This window comes from Polypterus senegalus, chromosome 18 (assembly GCF_016835505.1).
Source record: "Polypterus senegalus isolate Bchr_013 chromosome 18, ASM1683550v1, whole genome shotgun sequence".
Lineage (NCBI taxonomy): Eukaryota > Metazoa > Chordata > Cladistia > Polypteriformes > Polypteridae > Polypterus > Polypterus senegalus.
Window position 1 is genome coordinate 47,237,312 of NC_053171.1, and position 19,821 is coordinate 47,257,132.

Here is a 19,821-nt window from a genome sequence, read left to right on the forward strand (position 1 = left end):
GTAGCATCATGCAACAGCAAAATATATTGTGATATAGCATTTTTTTCCAGTTGTCCACAACATTCAACAATGTCCTTTTCATAGGAATTTAACTGCAAACATTACCACAAAGAAACTGTATAATTCTTACACTAAGCAGAATTTTGTGGTACACATGAATAAACAGTTACATTATTAATATGGCAGGAAAGGGAAAAGATTGATATGGATGAACAGACAAATGTTACAGGGCGGTAGTAATAGGGAAACATGTTTTGAAATGCAATCATTTAAGTGTCTAGTTACCGATTCATTTTCCCAAATAATACCAATATATGTGGCCATGTGCATATTTATCAGTGAGGTTTGATTTATCCTTTTCATAAAGGTTTTATTCAGTGAACTAGAACATAAGATTTAAGTTATACATTTAAAATAAAAAAAGATATTAAGGCAGGAGTGCAGGAGAGCTGAACAGAGGTGGAAAAAGGACAGGTTGCAGGTTTCTTTTGAAATTTTGAGAGAAAGTTGGTTGTATTATCAGAAAGTTTTGAAAGCTACTAGATCAATTTTTTTTTCTGAAGTTATTGGCTTTAACTCTCACAAGCCCCACGTACAGTACTTTTTGACACATTGAGTTCTGAACCAGTCTATCTGGAAGCTTCTAGGGAAACTTGCGAGAATTTGTATTACTTGTTTTTGAAGAAGGTTGTAAGCACTAAGGCCCTCATTTCATCACCTTCTCATGATCTATCCGTTTTAATACCCTGTTTGGCTGTATTTGACATCTTCGAGCCGGTCACTCTCCCCTTTTTAAAGCAGCTGATTTCCAGTAAGAAGCCATCTGGCTCCCCCCTTCATGTTGTCCCTCCTTGACTTCTTAAGGAGGTCTTTTCTACCTTGGATCCTTCCATTCTTACAATTATTAATGGTAGTTTAACCTGTAGTGTGTTGCCTAAAATTTTAAACATGCTATTGTGCAACCTCTTCTGAAAACAAAACGGGTCTGGACCACTCTGTTATGTCTAACTTTAGGCCTATTTCCAAGCTACCTTTTTTGTCCATACTCTCGGAGTCTGTACCCAACTGAAGTCCTTTCTGGACGAACATGCAATTCTGGAAGTGTTCCAATCTGGGTTAAAACTCACCACAGCACTGAGTCCTCTCTGCTAAGGGTTTTTAATGACATTCTTTTAACAGTGGACTGTGGTGACTGTGTACTACTTATGCTTCTGGATTTAACAGCTGCCTTTGACACAATAGACCACAAGGTCCTCATCTCCAGGCTAGAGCAATGGGTGGGCATCACGGGTTCAGCTCTCCAATGGTTTAGGTCCTATCTCTCAGATAGAAGTTTTTGTGTCAGCATTGATTATTTTACTTCCACCTCTGTTGCCCTTCCCTGGGTGGTACCACAGGGCTTCATCCTGGGACCTCTTCTGTTCTCCTTGTACCTGCTGCCACTCTTTTCGGAAACACGGTATTTCCTTTCGTCTTTATGCAGACAACCGTCAGGTTTATTTCCCTCTAAAGCGCCAAGGTCCATGTTCTGTGCAGCCCCTCCTTGATTGCCTTATTGACATAAGGAGTTGGATGGCATTAAATTTTCTAAATTTTAATGAGAACAAGACAGAAGTCATGCTATTTAGACCCAATGGCACCTGCGGGACCCCCTGCATCGACCTTTCCACTGTGGCTCAATCTGAGAAATCCATGATCACAAATTTAGGTGTGAAAATGGATTAAACTTTAAAACTTGATAGCCATGTGAACACAGTGGTAAAATCATGCTTTTTTCAGTTGAGGCGGCTGTCAAAAATCAAGCCTGTTTTGTCTAAACGCAACCTTGAAATGGTGATACATGCTTTTATAACATCTCGTCTAGATTACTGCAATGCGCTTCTTTTTGGAATTAGCCAGGCCGCCACTGCTCGCCTACAGCTGGTGCAAAATGCTGCCACTCAATTTTTAACTGGCCCAAGAAAGCATGAGCATGTTACCCTGATTTTGGCTTCCCTTCACTGGCTTCCAGTTTCGTTTTTGAATCCATTTAAAGATCCTTGTATTTGTTTTTAAATCCTTTAATGGTTGTGCCCCATTTTATTTGTCGGAACTGCTGCACCCTTATGTGCAGTCTCACTCCACAGGTCAGCAGACCAGATGCTTTTGCATGTTCCCAAGGCACGATGCAGACTCTTGAGGTGATCGGGCTTTTTCAGTTGCAGCCCCAAAAATCTGCAACGATTTGCAGTTGCACGTTACGCAGACTCCTTCACTTGCTGTCTTTAAATCTTATTTAAAAACACACTTTTATTCTCTGGCTTTTAAAAGTATGATATGTTGGCTATCGGTGTACGTTTTATTATGAATCTCTTCAGCTCTTATGTGTTTATATTTCACTTGGTTATGTGTCTGATATGTTGGGTTTTTATTCTACAGCACTTTGGTCAGCCTTGATGTTGTTTTTACAGTGCTTTATAAATAAATAAATATCAGAACTTCTGGCTATTTTATTATTAGCTTTACCAATCTACTGTATATGAATGTGGTCAGTTTAAACTGTAAATAGTACTTAATGCTATTTTTTTATTTTTCACTCAACAAAAGGAAAGACAAAATACAGTGGGATGCAAAAGTTTGGGCAACCTTGTTAATAGTCATTATTTTCCTGTATAAATCGTTGGTTGTTACGATAAAAAATGTCAGTTAAATATATCATATAAGAGACACACACAGTGATATTTGAGAAGTGAAATGAAGTTTATTGGATTTACAGAAAGTGTGCAATAATTGTTCAAACAAAATCAGGCAGGTGCATAAATTTGGGCACCGTTGTCATTTTATTGATTCCAAAACTTTTAGAACTAATTATTGGAACTCAAATTGGCTTGGTAAGCTCAGTGACCCCTGACCTACATACACAGGTGAATCCTATAATGAGAAAGATTTTTGAGAAATTTAAGGGGGTCAATTGTAAGTTTCCCTCCTCCTTTCATTTTCTCTGAAGAGTAGCAACATGGGGGTCACAAAACAACTCTCAAATGACCTGAAGACAAAGATTGTTCACCATCATGGTTTAGGGGAAGGATACAGAAAGCTGTCCCAGAGATTTAAGCTGTCTGTTTCCACAGTTAGGAACATATTGAGGAAATGGAAGACCACAGGCTCAGTTCAAGTTAAGGCTCGAAGTGGCAGACCAAGAAAGATTTCGGATAGACAGAAGCGACGAATGGTGAGAACAGTCAGAGTCAACCCACAGACCAGCACCAAAGACCTACAACATCATCTTGCAGCAGATGGAGTCACTGTGCATCGTTCAACCATTCAGACTTTACACAAGGAGATGCTGTATGCGAGAGTGATGCAGAGGAAGCCTTTTCTCCGCCCACAGCACAAACAGAGCCGCTTGAGGTATACTGAAGCACATTTGGACAAGCCAGCTTCATTTTGGAATAAGGTGCTGTGGACTGATGAAACTAAAATTGAGTTATTTGGGCATAACAAGGGGCGTTATGAATGGAGGAAAAAGAACACAGCATTCCAAGAAAAACACCTGCTACCTACAGTAAAATATCATGCTGTGGGGCTGTGTGGCCAGTGCAGGGGCTGGGAATCTTGTCAAAGTTGAGGGACGCATGGATTCCACTCAGTATCAGCAGATTCTGGAGACCAATGTCCAGGAATCAGTGACAAAGCTGAAGCTGTGCCTGGGGACTGGATCTTTCAACAAGACAACAACCCGAAACACTGCTCAAAATCCACTAAGGCATTCATGCAGAGGAACAAGTACAACGTTGTGGAATGGCCATCTCAGTCCCCAGACCTGAATATAATTGAAAATCTGTGGTGTGAGTTAAAGAGAGCTGTCCATGCTCAGAAGCCATCAAACCTGAATGAACTAGAGATGTTTTGTAAAGAGGAATGGTCCAAAATACCTTCAACCACAATCCAGACTCTCATTGGAACCTACAGGAAGCGTCTACTAAATATTGATTTCATTTCTTTTTTGTGGTGCCCAAATTTATGCACCTGCCTGATTTTGTTTGAACAATTATTGCACACTTTCTGTAAATCCAAAAAACTTCATTTTACTTCTCAAATATCACTGTGTGTGTCTCCTATATGATATATTTAACTGACATTTTTTATCGTAACAACCAACGATTTATACAGGAAAATAATGACTATTAACAAGGTTGCCCAAACATTTGCATCTCACTGTACATGTCTATCTTCATTGCCCTAAATTCACTCTTACCAGACACACTATGTCAGCTCATTCAATCTCTACACTATTAATCTGTTACATGGGTTAGATCAGTAGCCTCAAACTCCAGTCCTAGAGGGCCGCACTGGTTGCAGGTTTCCATTATAACCCTTTTCTTAATTAGTGACTGGTTGTTGTTGTGCAATTTTAGACGTTCTTCTACTCACCACAGTTGTACAGAGTGGTTACTGAGTTACTGTAGCCTTTCTCTCAGCTCAAACCAGTCTGCCCATTCTCCTCTTTACTCTCTGATCAACAAGGTATTTCCAATTGCAGACGTGCCACTCAGTGGATGTATTTTTGTGTTTCACATCATTCAGAGTAAACTCTAGAGACGGTTTTGTTGGAAAATCCCAGGAGATCAGGAGTCCATCTGGCACCAACAATCATGCACTAACATTTCCCACAGTCCCCCAATCTGGCGTTTGATATGAACATTAACTAAAGCGCCCAACTTGTATCTGCATGGCTTTAGGCATGGCACTGCTGCCACATGATTGGCTGATTGGATAATTGCATGGATAAGCAGGTGAACAGGTGTTCCTAATAATTTTCGCAATGAGCGTACCTTGTAGCTACCATCAATACAGTAAAATTAAATCTTACAAACATTTACATTTGGAAGACAAGTTAACTAGAATTCTTCTCGTACAAGGCTGTGGTACCTACTTTTAGTTTTGAATAATTTATTGTATTGGAACATTTTAAAAATGAAAACAGTTTGGTTTATATCTGAAGAATTTGTGTTAGTTTTCAAGTGGGGCCAACTATATGCCCAATTTCTAAGCAAATCAACACAATTAAAAACAGTTAAATAATTCTGGATTAAAAAAAAACAATTATGACATATTACTTACTCCAGCTTAACTAAAAATTTAGGATGTGCACCTGTCTAGGGATATTTAGCCACAGCGAATCTGAAAGGAAATATATTGGTTAAGCGTCATGATCTTATTATCAAGAATAATGGGAAAAAATACACATAGGCGGCTTGCTTCAAAAAGTTTATGTTTCACCTAATGATTTCGTAATAATAAGTCATTCCAGCACAACTCACATATTATTAGCATTCACAGTCGTCTAGTATCACTTCAGTTCTGGGTCTTCTTGTAGCACTGGGACCAACTAATTGACGGATATATCAAAATGGTGGTGCTGTAAGAATTATGTTTTTGGACTTCTCTAGTGCCTTCAACACCATCCAACCTCTGCTCCTTAGAGACAAGCTGACTGAGATGGGAGTAGATTCACACCTGGTGGCATGGATCGTGGACTATCTTACAGACAGACCTCAATATGTGCGTCTTGGGAACTGCAGGTCTGACATTGTGGTCAGCAACACAGGGGCGCCACAGGGGACTGTACTTTCTCCGGTCATGTTCATTCTATATACATCAGACTTCCAATATGACTCGGAGTCCTGCCACGCAAAAGTTCGCTGATGACACTGCTATTGTGGGCTGCATCAGGAGTGGGCAGGAGGAGGAGTACAGGAACCTAATCAAAGACTTTGTTAAATGGTGCGACTCAAACCACTTACACCTTAACACCAGCAAGATCAAGGAGCTGGTGGTGCATTTTAGGAGGCCCAGGACCCTCATGGACCCTGTGATCATCAGAGGTGACTGTGTGCAGAGGGTGCAGACCTATAATTATCTGGGAGTGCAGCTAGATGACAAATTGGACTGGACTGCCAATACTGATTCTCTGTGTAAGAAAGGTCAGAGCCGACTATACTTTCTTAGAAGGTTGGCGTCCTTCAACATCTGTAATATGATGCTGCAGATGTTCTACCAGACAGTTGTAGCGAGTGCCCTCTTCTACGCGGTGGTGTGCTGGGGAGGCAGCATAAAGATGAAAGACGCCTCACGTCTGGACAAACTTGTTAAGAAGACAGGCTCTATTGTAGGAGTAAAGTTGGACAGTTTAACATCTGTGGCAGAGCGACGGTCATTAAGCAAACTCCTGTCAATCATGAAGAATCCACTGCATCCACTGAACAGTGTCATCTCCAGACAGAGGAGTAGCTTCATTGACAGACTTTTGTCACTGTCTTGCTCCACTGACAGACTGAGGAGATCGTTCCTCCCCCACACTATGCGACTCTTCAATTCCACCCGGGGGAGTAAATGCTAACATTACTCAAAGTTATTGTCTGCTTTTATATGCATTTTTTATTACTATTTAATTTAATATTGTTTTTTGTATCAGTATAACTGCTGCTGGAGTATGTGGATTCCCCCTTGGGATTAATAAAGTATCTATCTATCTATCTATCTAAATGGTTGGAGCTACGTGGGCAGCGTTATAGCACTCTTCAGTCCTGAAGGAGAGCTTCTGTACTTCTGTTGCCTACTTTAATTCCAAACGTACTTTCTGTTAGATCATGTTGATTTTTTTTCAAAGTTCACAGGTTAAGCATATATTTTACATTTCTAGATCTGACGAGGGACTAAGTGGTGTATATGCTGCAAGCGATTCAAGGACTGGGCAGCATGTCGCATTAACATTTAACAAAGACTCTGCCCCCGACGTTGCAGAGAATCTTTCCTAAGCAGCCGAGGCAGGACACAGTGTAGTTCTGGGGATTCAATATGTCGCACTTTTCACAGGGTTGTGCGTGTGCAATCTGTTATGTACGCCCTCGTGTCAAAAATACACTAGATGAAACAGTTATAAATACACAACCTATCAATTTTACACCGTTGAAACGTTGTGTTCCAAACAATAAGACTTTCAAAAGCATCTTAAACAAATTATACCTCCAACATTTTTTTAACTCCCTGGACCTCCTCCGTATAACTTAATGCATTAAATTGATTTACTTACTCGTTATGTATTGAGCCCCATGCTCGCTTTAGTTCGCTTCGACTTCCGGCAACAGTTCATCGACAGACAACAATTTAAGCCAATGAGCTCAAACAAATAAATCTAAAGGCACGCGCACGCAAGGTGGGGCGTGTCATATTTAAACCAAAGAAGGTTTTTGGCCAATTACAAGCTTAAGTCAAAGCGCTGATGTCATCAGCATCCATTTAAAAAGATGAGAGCGGTGATTGGGTTGAAGTAAGCCAATGGGAAGCTCAAACTGCAAACATGGGCTGAACCTCAGTGAAGCGCTCGATACTGCGCGCCATTACGGATCATAAGAACCGTTCGGCTAATTCGGTTTACATGACGGGAAGAGCCAATATGGTGCAGACAGGCGCGCAGTTGCACCGTTAAACTTGTGCCGGATGAGGGGAGGGGCTACGTTGATCAGCTGATTGACTCCCCCAGCCTGTTTTTCTGAGTTTTCGGGATTTTTAGCGCAGGAGAAAAAGCTGTTGGTCGGAGATGCTGGGGGGTTTTTAGAGAGAAAACGTTTGAAATTATCACTGTTTGTTTTCGTGTTTATGTTTAGTAAAATGTAGATGAGTTGTTCTTATCTTTTAACAAAATTCGAACATGTATATTTTTAAACCGAATAAAATCGCATAAAAAGTTAAGGCCTTTTTAAAAATAATCGAAGAGGACTTGAATTTGTCTGCTTCGATTTTATTTGTGGAATGAATGATGCTGCTATCAGGGAGCCAGATGTTGAGCTCGGTGACGGACTCGCCCCCCCAAGCTACCGTGTCCCCCGCGGTGGAGTTGGGGTTAACGGTGCTATACATCACTCTTTACTCGCTCCTCTTCGTGTTTGTTTACTTGCAGCTGTGGCTCATTTTGCACTATGGACATAAACGCTTCAGCTACCAGAGCGTGTTTCTCTTCTTGTGCTTGCTGTGGTCAGCGCTCCGGACGACCCTCTTCTCATTTTACTTCAGAAACGTTCTTCAAGCGAACCATTTGCAACCGCTGCCCTACTGGCTTCTCTACTGCTTCCCAGTCTGTCTACAGTTCTTCACGCTCTGCCTGCTCAACCTGTACTTCGCACAGGTGAGTCGCGGCCAAACCGTGATCTGTGGGGAGTGTGTGTGTGAAGTTGAGCCTGCAAGTTTGGGGTAAGCAACAAGACACAAAAAAGAACTTGCGCAGCGGGCTGGAGAGACTACTGAAAGCTGGGTGACGACAAGCATGTCGTACTAATGTCGAGACGGGGGTGATGGTAGGAGCGAGAACGCAAGGGAGGCAACTGCAGGCGTAGAGATCACTAGAGTATGAGAGATTCAAAACTCATTTTATTATAGATAACCATGCCGAAGTGGTTGTTCTGTTATGTATTTAGAACACAAGTTTTGAAAGTAAATTTTGACGTCTGCAGAGGGGACACGGTGTGGAAGACCAAGTGAGTATGGGTTTTGCAAGGGAGAATCTAAGTGAGTACATGCTCGGTGAAAAGGAAAAGCAGCTCAAGTCAGAAGGTGATGGCTACAGTATGCGAGTTGTTGATTAAAGGGGGAAAGAGTTATTTTTTGTTTATGAATTTATTTGAACAGAGAATAATCAATGCCATCTGATCTTCCCAGAGGTAAAACTGATTTAAACCTTTCAGTGGTTTCTACTCATACTTTGAGCTAAGAGAGTGAAATGTCAGTACAGTAATTGTATTAATACAGACTGGAATTAAATACGAAAGTGGCGATTCTCAAGAAACTCGACGAGACTGACCTCCAGTGTCATTCTGTTTTATATGGCACCATGCGCTGTTGTGTATCATCACAATACACGTCATGCACTTTTCTTACTTAAACTGGTGGTATTATAGTTTAAGCACGGACTGCACAGAGTCCGAGGATGTGGTGTGAGTTTGTGAACCTTTAGCCTTGTATCATTTTCATATCCTCAGATAGTATGTCACACTGATTGACAAGTGTACACGGCATGATTGGTAAGACTCAAGGGATACACAACTAAAAATAATACCTATAGCATTCACCACTGTCCAAAAAGTTTACATTTAAGATGCTGCTTTTTGGAATGAAGACCAGTATAGTAATATTTAGTATGAGAAGACTTGCATAATAATAAATTTGTATTTAGCATATGGCAGTGGAAGTACAGTGGGAAAAGCAATGCATGCTGAAGCAAGATTTTGTAATAAATTATAATATAAAATTAAAAAGGATGAGCAAGTGATTTGAACATCTCCTTTTTAGTACTTTCTATTAGAATAGATTTATACACTATGGCGTAATGTTTCTAGGAGCCCCTGCTATATAGAGAGCCTGTTTTGTTTGTCTTTGTTTTTAACAGATTGATAATACAGGTAGTAAATTGTGAAACCTAACACGTTTTGTTAGGTGCAAAAACACATAAAACAAGGTGTACAGACAGTTGTGTGTATAATATACAAAACACAAAAAGCTAATTGACTGTCTTTAGTTTTTCTTCCAGAGGTTGAGTGCTTGGAGAGGGAGAATGTTCAGTGGTATTTCATTAAAACACTAAAAGGCATATTTGATGAAGAATTTGTTACCAATTACGATTTTTGTATATAAATATGTTTCACAACTTTTTTAGAGATGTTAAAAAATTCTGAAAGAGAAATACAGATAGAATCAGTGACAAAATTAGCTCAAGATGAAAGAGTGACGGTATATATGAACATGTCGTTTGGCAGATTGTCCCCCTGTCCATTGTTGTTTGATTTGTGCTCAATATAACAATGATAGGCTTTGTGTCCCATCCCACAAATAGACTTGTATCCAGGGTTGGCCCCTGCCTAGCACCCAGTGCTTGTGTAATAGGTATAAACTCAAAACACAGAACCCAAAAACTGGTCAAGTAGGTACAAGTAGTGAATGGATGAATGGAAGTTTGGTCTACCTGGGATCTTGCAACAGAAAAGGTATGTTAATGAAATTAATAAATACGTAGATGAAAAATGTTATGATTATTGCAACATCCTTTTATTAATATGTGCAATTAAGCTGAATTAATATTTGGTCATGAAAGCTTTTAGTATAAAAAGAAATCTGTTTGAAATTTATATACCTGATTTGTTCTTGGAAATTCCTCCAAAAGAAGGAGTTCAGGTACCAAAAATATTGTTCCCATTATTTCTCTGTATTTTTCTCTTTTATAACAGATCACATTATAGGTGGTTTTCTAGTGAACCATGTTAATAAAAAAAAATAAAAAAAAAAGGCATACAACAAAGCATTAAGAATTGAATTAAGTAAGTCAAATAATCTGACAGTAAGTACCTTTATTAGCAAAAGGTTTGGACAGAAATGGTGTTGTGAGTGATCTGAGGATAGTAATTTGTGTTTGTCTGTAATTTTCATTCATACTCTCCTTCATACAATTTTTATTTTTTTTTAGTAAAAGGTACTGGACCTGCTATTATGCAGTGGAGCATAGAACAAGAGACTTGCCTTAAAGTAAATGTGAGCTACCAAGGCATTCTTTTCAATCAAGTGCATTACCTGCCATCTGCATCAGTACCAACATGGCATTGTATTATTGGCCCCTTTCATGTATGGGTATAGGAGTTCAGTCTCTATGAAAATGTGCTTTGCTTCACCATCTATGCACTATCATGACAAAATGCAATACTTATGGATTCCCCAGAGATGGCTCACCACTAATGTTCGCAATAGTGTAGAGATACTTGTACTAAGTTTCCTGGCCATCTTTAAATTAAGCACTTGTGTCCGTCTTCCAAAAAGGTTCAAAAAAAAAAAAAAAAAAAGAATTTAATATGAAACATGCGGTTTATAGGACTTTTTCCTTCAGAGCTCCTGAAGGACAATTCATGTTGAATATAGAATATTGCACATGCACAAGCTGGTGCAATCCAGAGAAGCAAGAAGTCTAGTAATTTTTCTCAGAGATTTTTAGTCTAAGACTTAATGTTAACCAGTCAGGGACAGTGTGTGTCTGTGAAACTAGTCGTGTAGTTTTGACTTTCCCAGTGACTTGGACAGACCAGCCTGCAGCTCAGTTTGTCTTAAGTTATAAGGGCAGGTTTGTGTGTGTGATAGGTGACAAGAAATGAGTGCTCAATGGAAATAAAATGTATGCAATGCATCCATGAGAATAGAAGAAACACAGTATATTCTGAAGAGAGGTCTTTTCTGTATATATTAAAAGTAAAAAGGCAAAGATTCTAGCAAAACTCGCCATGCATGGAAAAGCTTCATACAGGCACTGGTGCTGCCAGCCAGTAGACATTTTGGAAATTTGAAGGTATGTTGAGAAGTTATTATGGAGCCATGTTGTTTTTTCCTTCCTCTACCCTTCCTAGTCATCTAATCTGACATCCTCAAGGTAATAAGGTGCACCAACGACAGTCATTATATTTGTCTAGTCCCAGTAGAGGTTATATAATGTGCCACCAGCTTAGGTTACAGTATTTTCAAGCTAATGTGAATTATATGATTGCTCTAGTCCAGACTGGCCACCATTTATCTCCACGGGTATAAATCTAGCCTGAGCTGCAGAGAAGCCCAATGAGAAACAAAAAACAATAATCACAACTCAGAAAATGCATTTATAGACTGCTAAAGTCCATGTGCCCCAAAGAGAAAAAAGGGTAATCTCACTAAATAAAAAACAAAAATGTTGGCTTGTGATTCATTACAGGTTTGTGTACCTGATTGAATGGTGGTGGTAGGGTTGTAGTAATTACAGCATGTTTTGGTTGCGTGTGAATGTTGAATAATTTATGTCTATATACTACATTGATATTGTACTTATAACTCATAACAAAGCATATTTATGCCACCTCACAAATTTAAAAACCCTTTTTCACCTGCTCAAGCAAAAGCTTAAATATGAAATATTCTAGTCTCAATTATTGGTTCATTTACTATATGTATTACAAGTATAGGGTCCATCTCCTACGGACACACCCAGAGCTAAATATACACGATGTGCTAGTGTGTGTGAGTGTGAAATGGGTATTGCAAGTTTTAAAGTCTACTTGTGGCCGTGAAAGTGATTTTTACATTTAAATAAGGAATTCAAACAGTATCCAGTGTTTGTTTTTTTTTTTTCCCTGGAGTAACAAATATACTCCAGAAAGAATCTTTGTTCCTGCTTCTTTATGCTGTTGAAATGGCGTAGATCCCATGAATCTGATCTTTCTTGTAAGATATCATCATTGGTGGTTGCAATATAATGTTGTGGGTGTTATTTTTATTTTGTATAGCAGGGGTCTCCAACCTTTTTTCCCCTGAGAGCTACTTTTACAAAATGAAAATGGCCGAGAGCTACTCATGTTTTCTAGCACTTATTCTCATAGCTTATTTCCACCCAAACAAACTGAATAAGCTTGTTTTACCTGAACATTTACAAAATGTCGGTCTTCAAAACTCACATTTTGCATTAAAACATCACAAAAAATATTTAGTTCACCTGCAAGTGCATTTTGTATGTCTGTATGCATTTTGTAGTGTATCTCACACTATTGAATTAAAACATGAATACTTTCAAAACAAAACAATGCGATTCCAAATACAGAGATGTGACTTATTCCTTTGTCATTTTGTTCCATGTCACTTTTTGACTTTATTCAGATGTCCAGTTGCATGTGTGATGTGTTTTTTAGTTAGTCAGATGACTGGCACTGCATGGAGTCAACAAGAGAGGCAGGTGTATGGTGGAGTGCAGCCACTTAGGTTCACTCTTAACGAGTCATTTAAATGTTCATCTGTCAGTCTTGTTTTGAACTTTGACTTCATGACATTCATGTCAGATTCACAGAGGTATGTAGACCCAAATAAAGCAGACATTTTCAGAGCTGTTTGGTGAAGATTCTTATAGTTATCTGGCTCTACTAAGCTCCAGAAATGCTGAGAATGCTGTTGAGACTTTAACTGCACATTATTTTGTATATAATATTATATATAATATATAAAATTCAATGTCTGTCCGCTTTTCACGAGAGAACTACTTAACAGATTTAGATCGGTTTTTTTTTTTTTTTCCATAATTTTGCTTGAGCATTCCGGTTGAATTTGTGACTTCTCTCATCGTGCTAAGAATCAGTTCGTTAACGGTACCGATTTATTAGCAAGATTTCAAGAAACACGCAACGGGAGGAAGGGAAGGGGCCTTCCTCACTCACTTGCCAGCTTAACTCCGCTTAGCTAGTGAACAAGAGAAGAATTAAATTCAACTTTGTTTGTTATTTAAAATGAAGTGTTATTTAGGTCTTGATGAGTTTGAGTCTGGATAGTCTCTTAAGTGTATGCCACATTGAAAAGATAGATTGCTATTCGGATTATGGATCATGATTTTGTGTTAAAAGGATCGTGATATGATTTTTTGGAAAGAAAGCTCATCCCTAATTTTGACTAATCAAGTTTTCAAATTTATGTAGTATTCATTAACCCTTTGGCGAGTTACATGGAAAGGGGTTGTGAGTTACCGGTAGCTTGCGAGCGACGTGGTAGAGACTCCTGTTATATAGTGTCTTTCAACACAAGGTCTGTAGAGCAACATTTAAATAAACCTAGACACCTGAACAACATTGCTGAATGGGTGCTTTATTCTTGGCAGCAGTGTACCCCTTGAAAATTGACTTTTTCGGTAAGGTAATGCTACGTTCTGCTAGACTAAAAAGATCCCAGTTCCAGGAATGTGACAGTTCTTTTAGCTATAGGATGTTTGGAATGAGACAAAGAAGCTATTGAAATCGGAGATAAGCCACCAGCTAATCTGACCAAATATGTAGTATGTTGCTTGGCATAGACCAGCATACTTGGACTGCACTATCAACGCTTTTATGTGTCTACGCCCATATTAATTTACAGCTGTTAATACATTATATGTAATGAGCCCAAACCCTTTATTAGATAGGTATACCAAACAAAATTGCTAATTAGTACATTGCACAAATAGTTCTGCATGAATCTAGCAGCTTAGTGAAGTGCATATGCATGGATGCTAGTAGGGATGTTCTTTCAAAACAGAAATCAAAAATCATTATACAAGAATTTAGGGGTGTCTGGAACAAACTTGTCAGGTGGCTGGTTTTAGTGGATATGCTAATAGCTTTAAGAACATACCAAATTAGATAATGAAATAATTTAACAATTCAAACTTCATGAATTAAATTGTCATATGTTGTCAGTAAAAGGGCAATGTTTGTTACATTTCCTTCAGAACTATCACAGTATATCAAAATTTACTTTTAGTAGCTGTCTACAGGGAGTACTGCACACTTGGTTGTATAAAGCTGTGTGCATTATAAGTGATAGTGTAACACACCGATTTGATGTGTGTTTTATGTGCTCTGACGCTGCACTAAGCAGGTTAGGAAGTTGCTGTTTCACAACTCCTATCCTTAATTCAGTTCTCCGTCTCCCTGTATGTTTTCTCTTGCTATTCAGTCTTTTCTCCTGTATCCTTTAGAGCTGCATGTTTGCTTCACTTGTGAGTGTAAACTGGACAAGTATAAGGAAGGAGCGTGTTTATAAGTAGTAATAATAATAGTACATTTTACTTATATAGTTCCTTTCCCATGCTTAAGGTGTGCCCAGTGTTGGACTGCTGTGCCCCGTTCAGGGCTGTTTCCCATTTCACAACTGATACTAACTTGGTGAGCTCTACTTCCTGGCAAGCTCATGGAAAAAAACGTTTTTTCTTTTTTCACAGCTTGAGTGATTACTCAGTTTTGTGTGTTGCTTCAAAATGTAAAATTGTGGCTGTCGGCACAACTTTAAAATTATAGGGTTGTTAAGTCTTCATTTAATTCCCTTTTCTGTATTAAAAGATAAATTTAGTTTTTGTTCCCACCCATAGTTTCCATGACTTTTAAAAGTGGCGTTCAGTATACTTGAGTGTTCTCTAGCAACGGTTATAAAGTCAGTTTCATATTTCGGTTTCTGTTGACAAGAAGAACAAACATGCTTTTTTTTTGTAATTAATGAAGTATTAGAAAACATATTCTTTTACTTTTAGATTAGGTAAGCTAGAGAGATAAAAAGAGAGAAAATTCTGTTGAGTGGGAGAAAAAATTGTGTTCAGCAGGCTTTAATCTGAGTTTCATATTTTGCACTTGTTAGGCCTTGGTTATGTGTTTCCACTTATGAGTTTTCTTTGGATTTTATTGTTAACAAGGTAATATTGTTCACATAAATTATGGTAATGGCAAAACGTGAGCACAGTCAAGATGTTTCAGTAGGATGCAATTTAAATTCTGTTTGTTTTGTGTGTTTGACTGTTGACCCAAAATCCATGCACCAATATGTCAGACCTGCCTAATCCCGCGTAGGTTCATGATTCCCAGAGCATATGCCGACAGTAATAGATACAAGACCAGACCCACTCCTGGATGGCCCAGCAGCCAGATTGTGAACAGTTAAAACGCAACCTACACTGACGAACTCACATACTGGGAGAAACTGATCAACAATGAACATAATGTGAAAATCTTAGAATGTAAGAAGAAAGGGATGACCAGGGAAGAAATATGGAGGAAAAATAATCTGGTGTTGACAAGCGAGATTTAAAATCAGACTATTTTATAATTTCTAGAATGTATACATACAGCATCAGTTCATACAGAATCATATTTTCTAAACTATTTTCCTAGGATTCGGACATGGCAAGCTAATGAATCTGATTAGGCAAGGTATTGTTACAGTTATTTAAAAAAAAAAAAAAACCTGGAATGTTTTGAATTTTACTGTCAGGTTACAAGAGGGCATTTAAACAGAAGTTATCTTTGTAAAGTATTATATTCAGAACACCGATATGAGCACTTTATTAAGAATGGTTTAAAAGTATTGACAAAGTAAATTAGATTATGTAAATATCACCCCTTATATGGTAAAGTATTGAATGATCATGTAAAGTCTTCTCTCTGCAACTTAAGTTATTTTGTTTAATATTGTTTAATTTTATCTGGTTTGACAAAATGCAAGGAGACCTTCTACATAGTGTATATCAGAGTGCGACTACTGTAAAGGCTCATTAGAAAGTTAACACATTAAGTCATGAGAGAGAGAGAAGGTTGGGCATTCACCGCTTCAAAACCAAAACCAAATTTAAAAGTGATCTGTGCATTAGAAACAAATATTGAAACGTGACTTACTACCTTGTGTAAAATTTTGTAGTGCAGTAATTTATTAGCCAGTGTTGACTTGATGGATCTGCTTATTTCATTGCTGTTTTAGGCAGCTTACTAACCCTAGAAGGACCAAATGGTCTTGCCTCACTAGAATGGTGCTCATGCGACTGTGGCAGGCTTTTGCTTTTTTTTCTTAAATACATGATCTGCTACATCTGGCACAGAAGTTGCCTGTTTTAAGTGTTGACCACTAGCTGATACTGCTGCTAAGTCGGCGCTGATGTTAGAGTCTGCGCTGTTACAATCTGATGGGCTCAATGATGTAGTGTCTGTTGGGCTCTCCCCAGTCACAAGGCTAAGGCCCCAATTGCTGACTTTTTGACAATCCAAACTCCTGTTTTTTATTGGACACCTGTATCACATGGTCTTTCTCTCAGTTTGATGCATTCTTTGCAACAGTATGAGTATGGCATGAAACACAGGCAACTGAAAATTGTTCTTCAAGATGTTAGATATCAAGTTTGTTTCTGTTTAAGTATCTATCTATCTATCTATCTATCTATCTATCTATCTATCTATCTATCTATCTATCTAATTCACTAAGGCAAGACAACCATGGAAAGCACGCCGGAAGAGGCGTGGACTCACTGAACCACCGACAAGTAAGACACCTATGGCACATGCAGAAGGAGCCACGCCCACCAACTCCTGGCACCTCCGAGCCACATTGACTGTTCATAGAGGCATGTTTCTCGCGGAGGTGAATCGCCATATGCAGCGTGTTAAACGGTTTGCGAGGGGTATCCCATGGGATCCTCAAAACAATCCTTTACAACTGAGGTTAAAAAACAATGAAGTAAGCAGTCTTTAAAAACCGAGTTTTCGGTTACGACACACGACCGCGTGCACCATAACAAACTGTTTAACTGTGTTGGTTCGTTCTGTGCATTGTTATAATGTTGTTTTTCTTGCTGATTTATTACATTACCGATTTTTTCAAATGTTAATTTTCTCCCTGTGTTTAAAAATCATTAAAAAACCGGCCTGATTATGTGTCGTATGGTACGCCGCGGGTTGGCTAGTTATGAATAAACGTGGTGGCTATGTTATGGAGAAGGTGGTGTGTGGTTTAGTTTGAGCCCCTCTACTGTATGGCCATTTCAGATAAGTCCATCTGTTGACAAGCTGAGGTGTCTGAGAGGGAATGGGATTTCAATGAGACCTGATGGTACCTCTCTACAGCAGGAGGCTTTTGGCGTGTATGAAAAATCAAATTCATTCACATCCATAGGGCATTGAAAAGAAGCTGTTTTACTCGTATTCTATTCAAAAGCATGATCATCCAAATAATTGAATCTTATTAGACAATCTGCAACTGTTTGGGTCGACTCCTTCAGTAGCTAATTGCACATTGAATGTTTGCTTTATTCATTTTTAGTGTCAATAGATGCGTTTATTGTCACCACTAAGAGGCATTCATATTTTCTTTCTTAAATGGTGTCCTGTCTGAATGTGTCGTTTTTGTCTGATACTTTTCTTAGTAACTGCGAAGAATTAAATGTTAAATTAAGAAAATCTATTTTGTTCTTCATCTTTATCCTGTTAATGTTAGCTGTTCTGCAATAATGAATCATTTGTGTTATCAGATGTTCTTGAGCTGATTTGCAATGGGCTGTTCATATCACAGTTTTATGTTGTGTGTACATTTTTTGTGACATAAATGATTTTTTTATGTAAGAAACAAATTTTATAACAAAACATGACACCGTCAAGTGAAAACAATTATGCAGGTACAGTAGTATGTTTAAAATGGACCTTGAAAATCATCGATTGACCTCCACCCAGTGAAAAGAGTCCGTGATTGTACAGCCGCATTTTAAATCATTCATTTTATACAGTAGTAATACAGCAGCAAATAAGATAAAGCGTTTTTCTTTAGAATTACAGTAGCGACAGGTTCTTGGAGAGAATTTGATAGATGAGAGTTGGGTAAGTTGCTTTTAGCAAAATTTGCTGGAAGGTTAAGGAGGCAAAACCATTCAAAAGGTACAATAATGTTCACATTTGGCAACAGTCTGGCGTTTGCTTGATACACAATTGTTGAGACTAGAATACCCGATGTGTGCTACAAAGTTTTGTGGAGAATAATGCAAGTACCATAAAAGTATACAAAGATTATTTCGGTCTTTCTCGGCTAAACTGGTAGATATTGGAGGGTCAGATCAGATGGAGAGTTGCATTCAAGCAACAAACTCGAATCAGTACCTCGTGTCCCTTCAACAAATAACTGACAATAATAGGTGTGCAATACTTGACAAACCAGAGTCTAAATTACATGTGCAATAAACTCTTGGTCAGTTACAGTTTGTAAAATTACCGTTGAAGTGTGCGGCACTGTTTTTACTTGTTTGTCAGCTATTGACTTTTTAAATTCATTTTAGAAGTCTTATGATTTCAGTCCACTTTAGCCAGATGTATAAATAAATACAGTATAAAAGCAGAGAAAAGCACAAACCGATCACAAGTTTGTGAGGAGTTCAGGCTCCATTATATAATTTCGCTTATGCCTTTTTAGAATTAATGTCAAATTAAAATAAACTACTGCGCAGAAGTGGCACTGTGCATTTCCAATGCAAGGTGTGTCTATTTATCATTGTCAAATAAGTCCATTATTGTCCAGCAAAGGAAACGGTTTGCAGTGTTACAAAAAATAATGGTTCTTTGAGTTATTTTATGTTGAACTCAGTTTAATTTTGTTTTTAATTTTGTGATGCTAGTTCCTTTTTTTCTTTTTGGGAAACATTCTTGCAGTTTTGTAGATGAGAGTCAAGTGGTGCTCCTTTCAAGTTAACAATCACTTGTAGTTCAGATTATCCTCCAGAAAAAAGGGAGACAAATGTGATGTTTTTAAAAGTGCAAATAAGGGTTTAATAATTGATTAGTCAAAGGCAGTTAGCTGAATGTTAAACAATGCCTGCATTATTCCACTGTTGTTCGTTTCTCTCATCTGCTTTCCATCTGCTCCCAATTATAAGCAAACATAAGAAATTTGCCCTGGCATGGTTGCAAGGTCTAAAAGTGAGAACTGATGTTCTAATTAGTGATGCCAATATGGTCTACTTTCTGTTTATTTTAGTGGTTTTGGAAAGAGCTGCTGAATAGCTGGTGATGATTTACACTTGTGGCTTGCCGCCTAAATTTGGGGCCCAACTGGGGAGCTACAGCAAGTATTGACAGGCTTGAAAGTTGATGTCAACAAAGCTGTTTTCTCATAAAGCCCTGACAAATTTAAAAGTTCACACAAACAGAAAAGTGAAAAATTCCAGGTGTGTTTGCTACTGTAAATGTGATGTTCTGTTTGTTTTAAAAAATAATCAAAGTCAGAGTTGCTAATTTCAATATGTTGAAGTTTTTTTGTTTTTTTTTAAACTGAATAGCACAGTACAGTTTTATGTTGGGAGCATTAGGAGCATTTCTTTCTTTCTTCTCTTTTTTTTCTGACCCTTATTTAATTCACAATTAGGAGTCAGCATTATGGCCAAAACCATATATCAAGAAATAATTAAAAATGATCACAGTATAATCTACAGTATGTGCATACAGGTGCTGGTCATAAAATTAGAATATC

General features: G+C 38.2%; 2 protein-coding genes across 3 annotated transcripts in view; one reads left to right on the top strand and one right to left on the bottom strand.

Moving 5' to 3' along the window:
• Nucleotides 1-7,167, bottom strand: part of txndc16 (thioredoxin domain containing 16) — a 169,205-nt gene extending 162,038 nt beyond the window's left edge. The window contains exon 1 of one of the 2 annotated variants that reach the window (XM_039741384.1): nt 7,076-7,167. The gene's annotated coding sequence lies outside the window, so the exon portion shown is untranslated. Of the gene's footprint in view, nt 1-5,103; nt 5,154-7,075 lie in introns of those variants that run through there. The other variant, XM_039741385.1, reaches the window with a different exon arrangement.
• A 365-nt stretch (nt 7,168-7,532) lies between these two features.
• The window catches only part of gpr137c (G protein-coupled receptor 137c), a 43,142-nt gene continuing 30,853 nt past the window's right edge, over nt 7,533-19,821 (top strand). Inside the window, exon 1 of the mRNA XM_039741488.1 lies at nt 7,533-8,167. Coding sequence (XP_039597422.1) covers nt 7,799-8,167 — 369 coding nt within the window. The 5' untranslated portion in view covers nt 7,533-7,798. The remainder of the gene's footprint in view (nt 8,168-19,821) is intronic.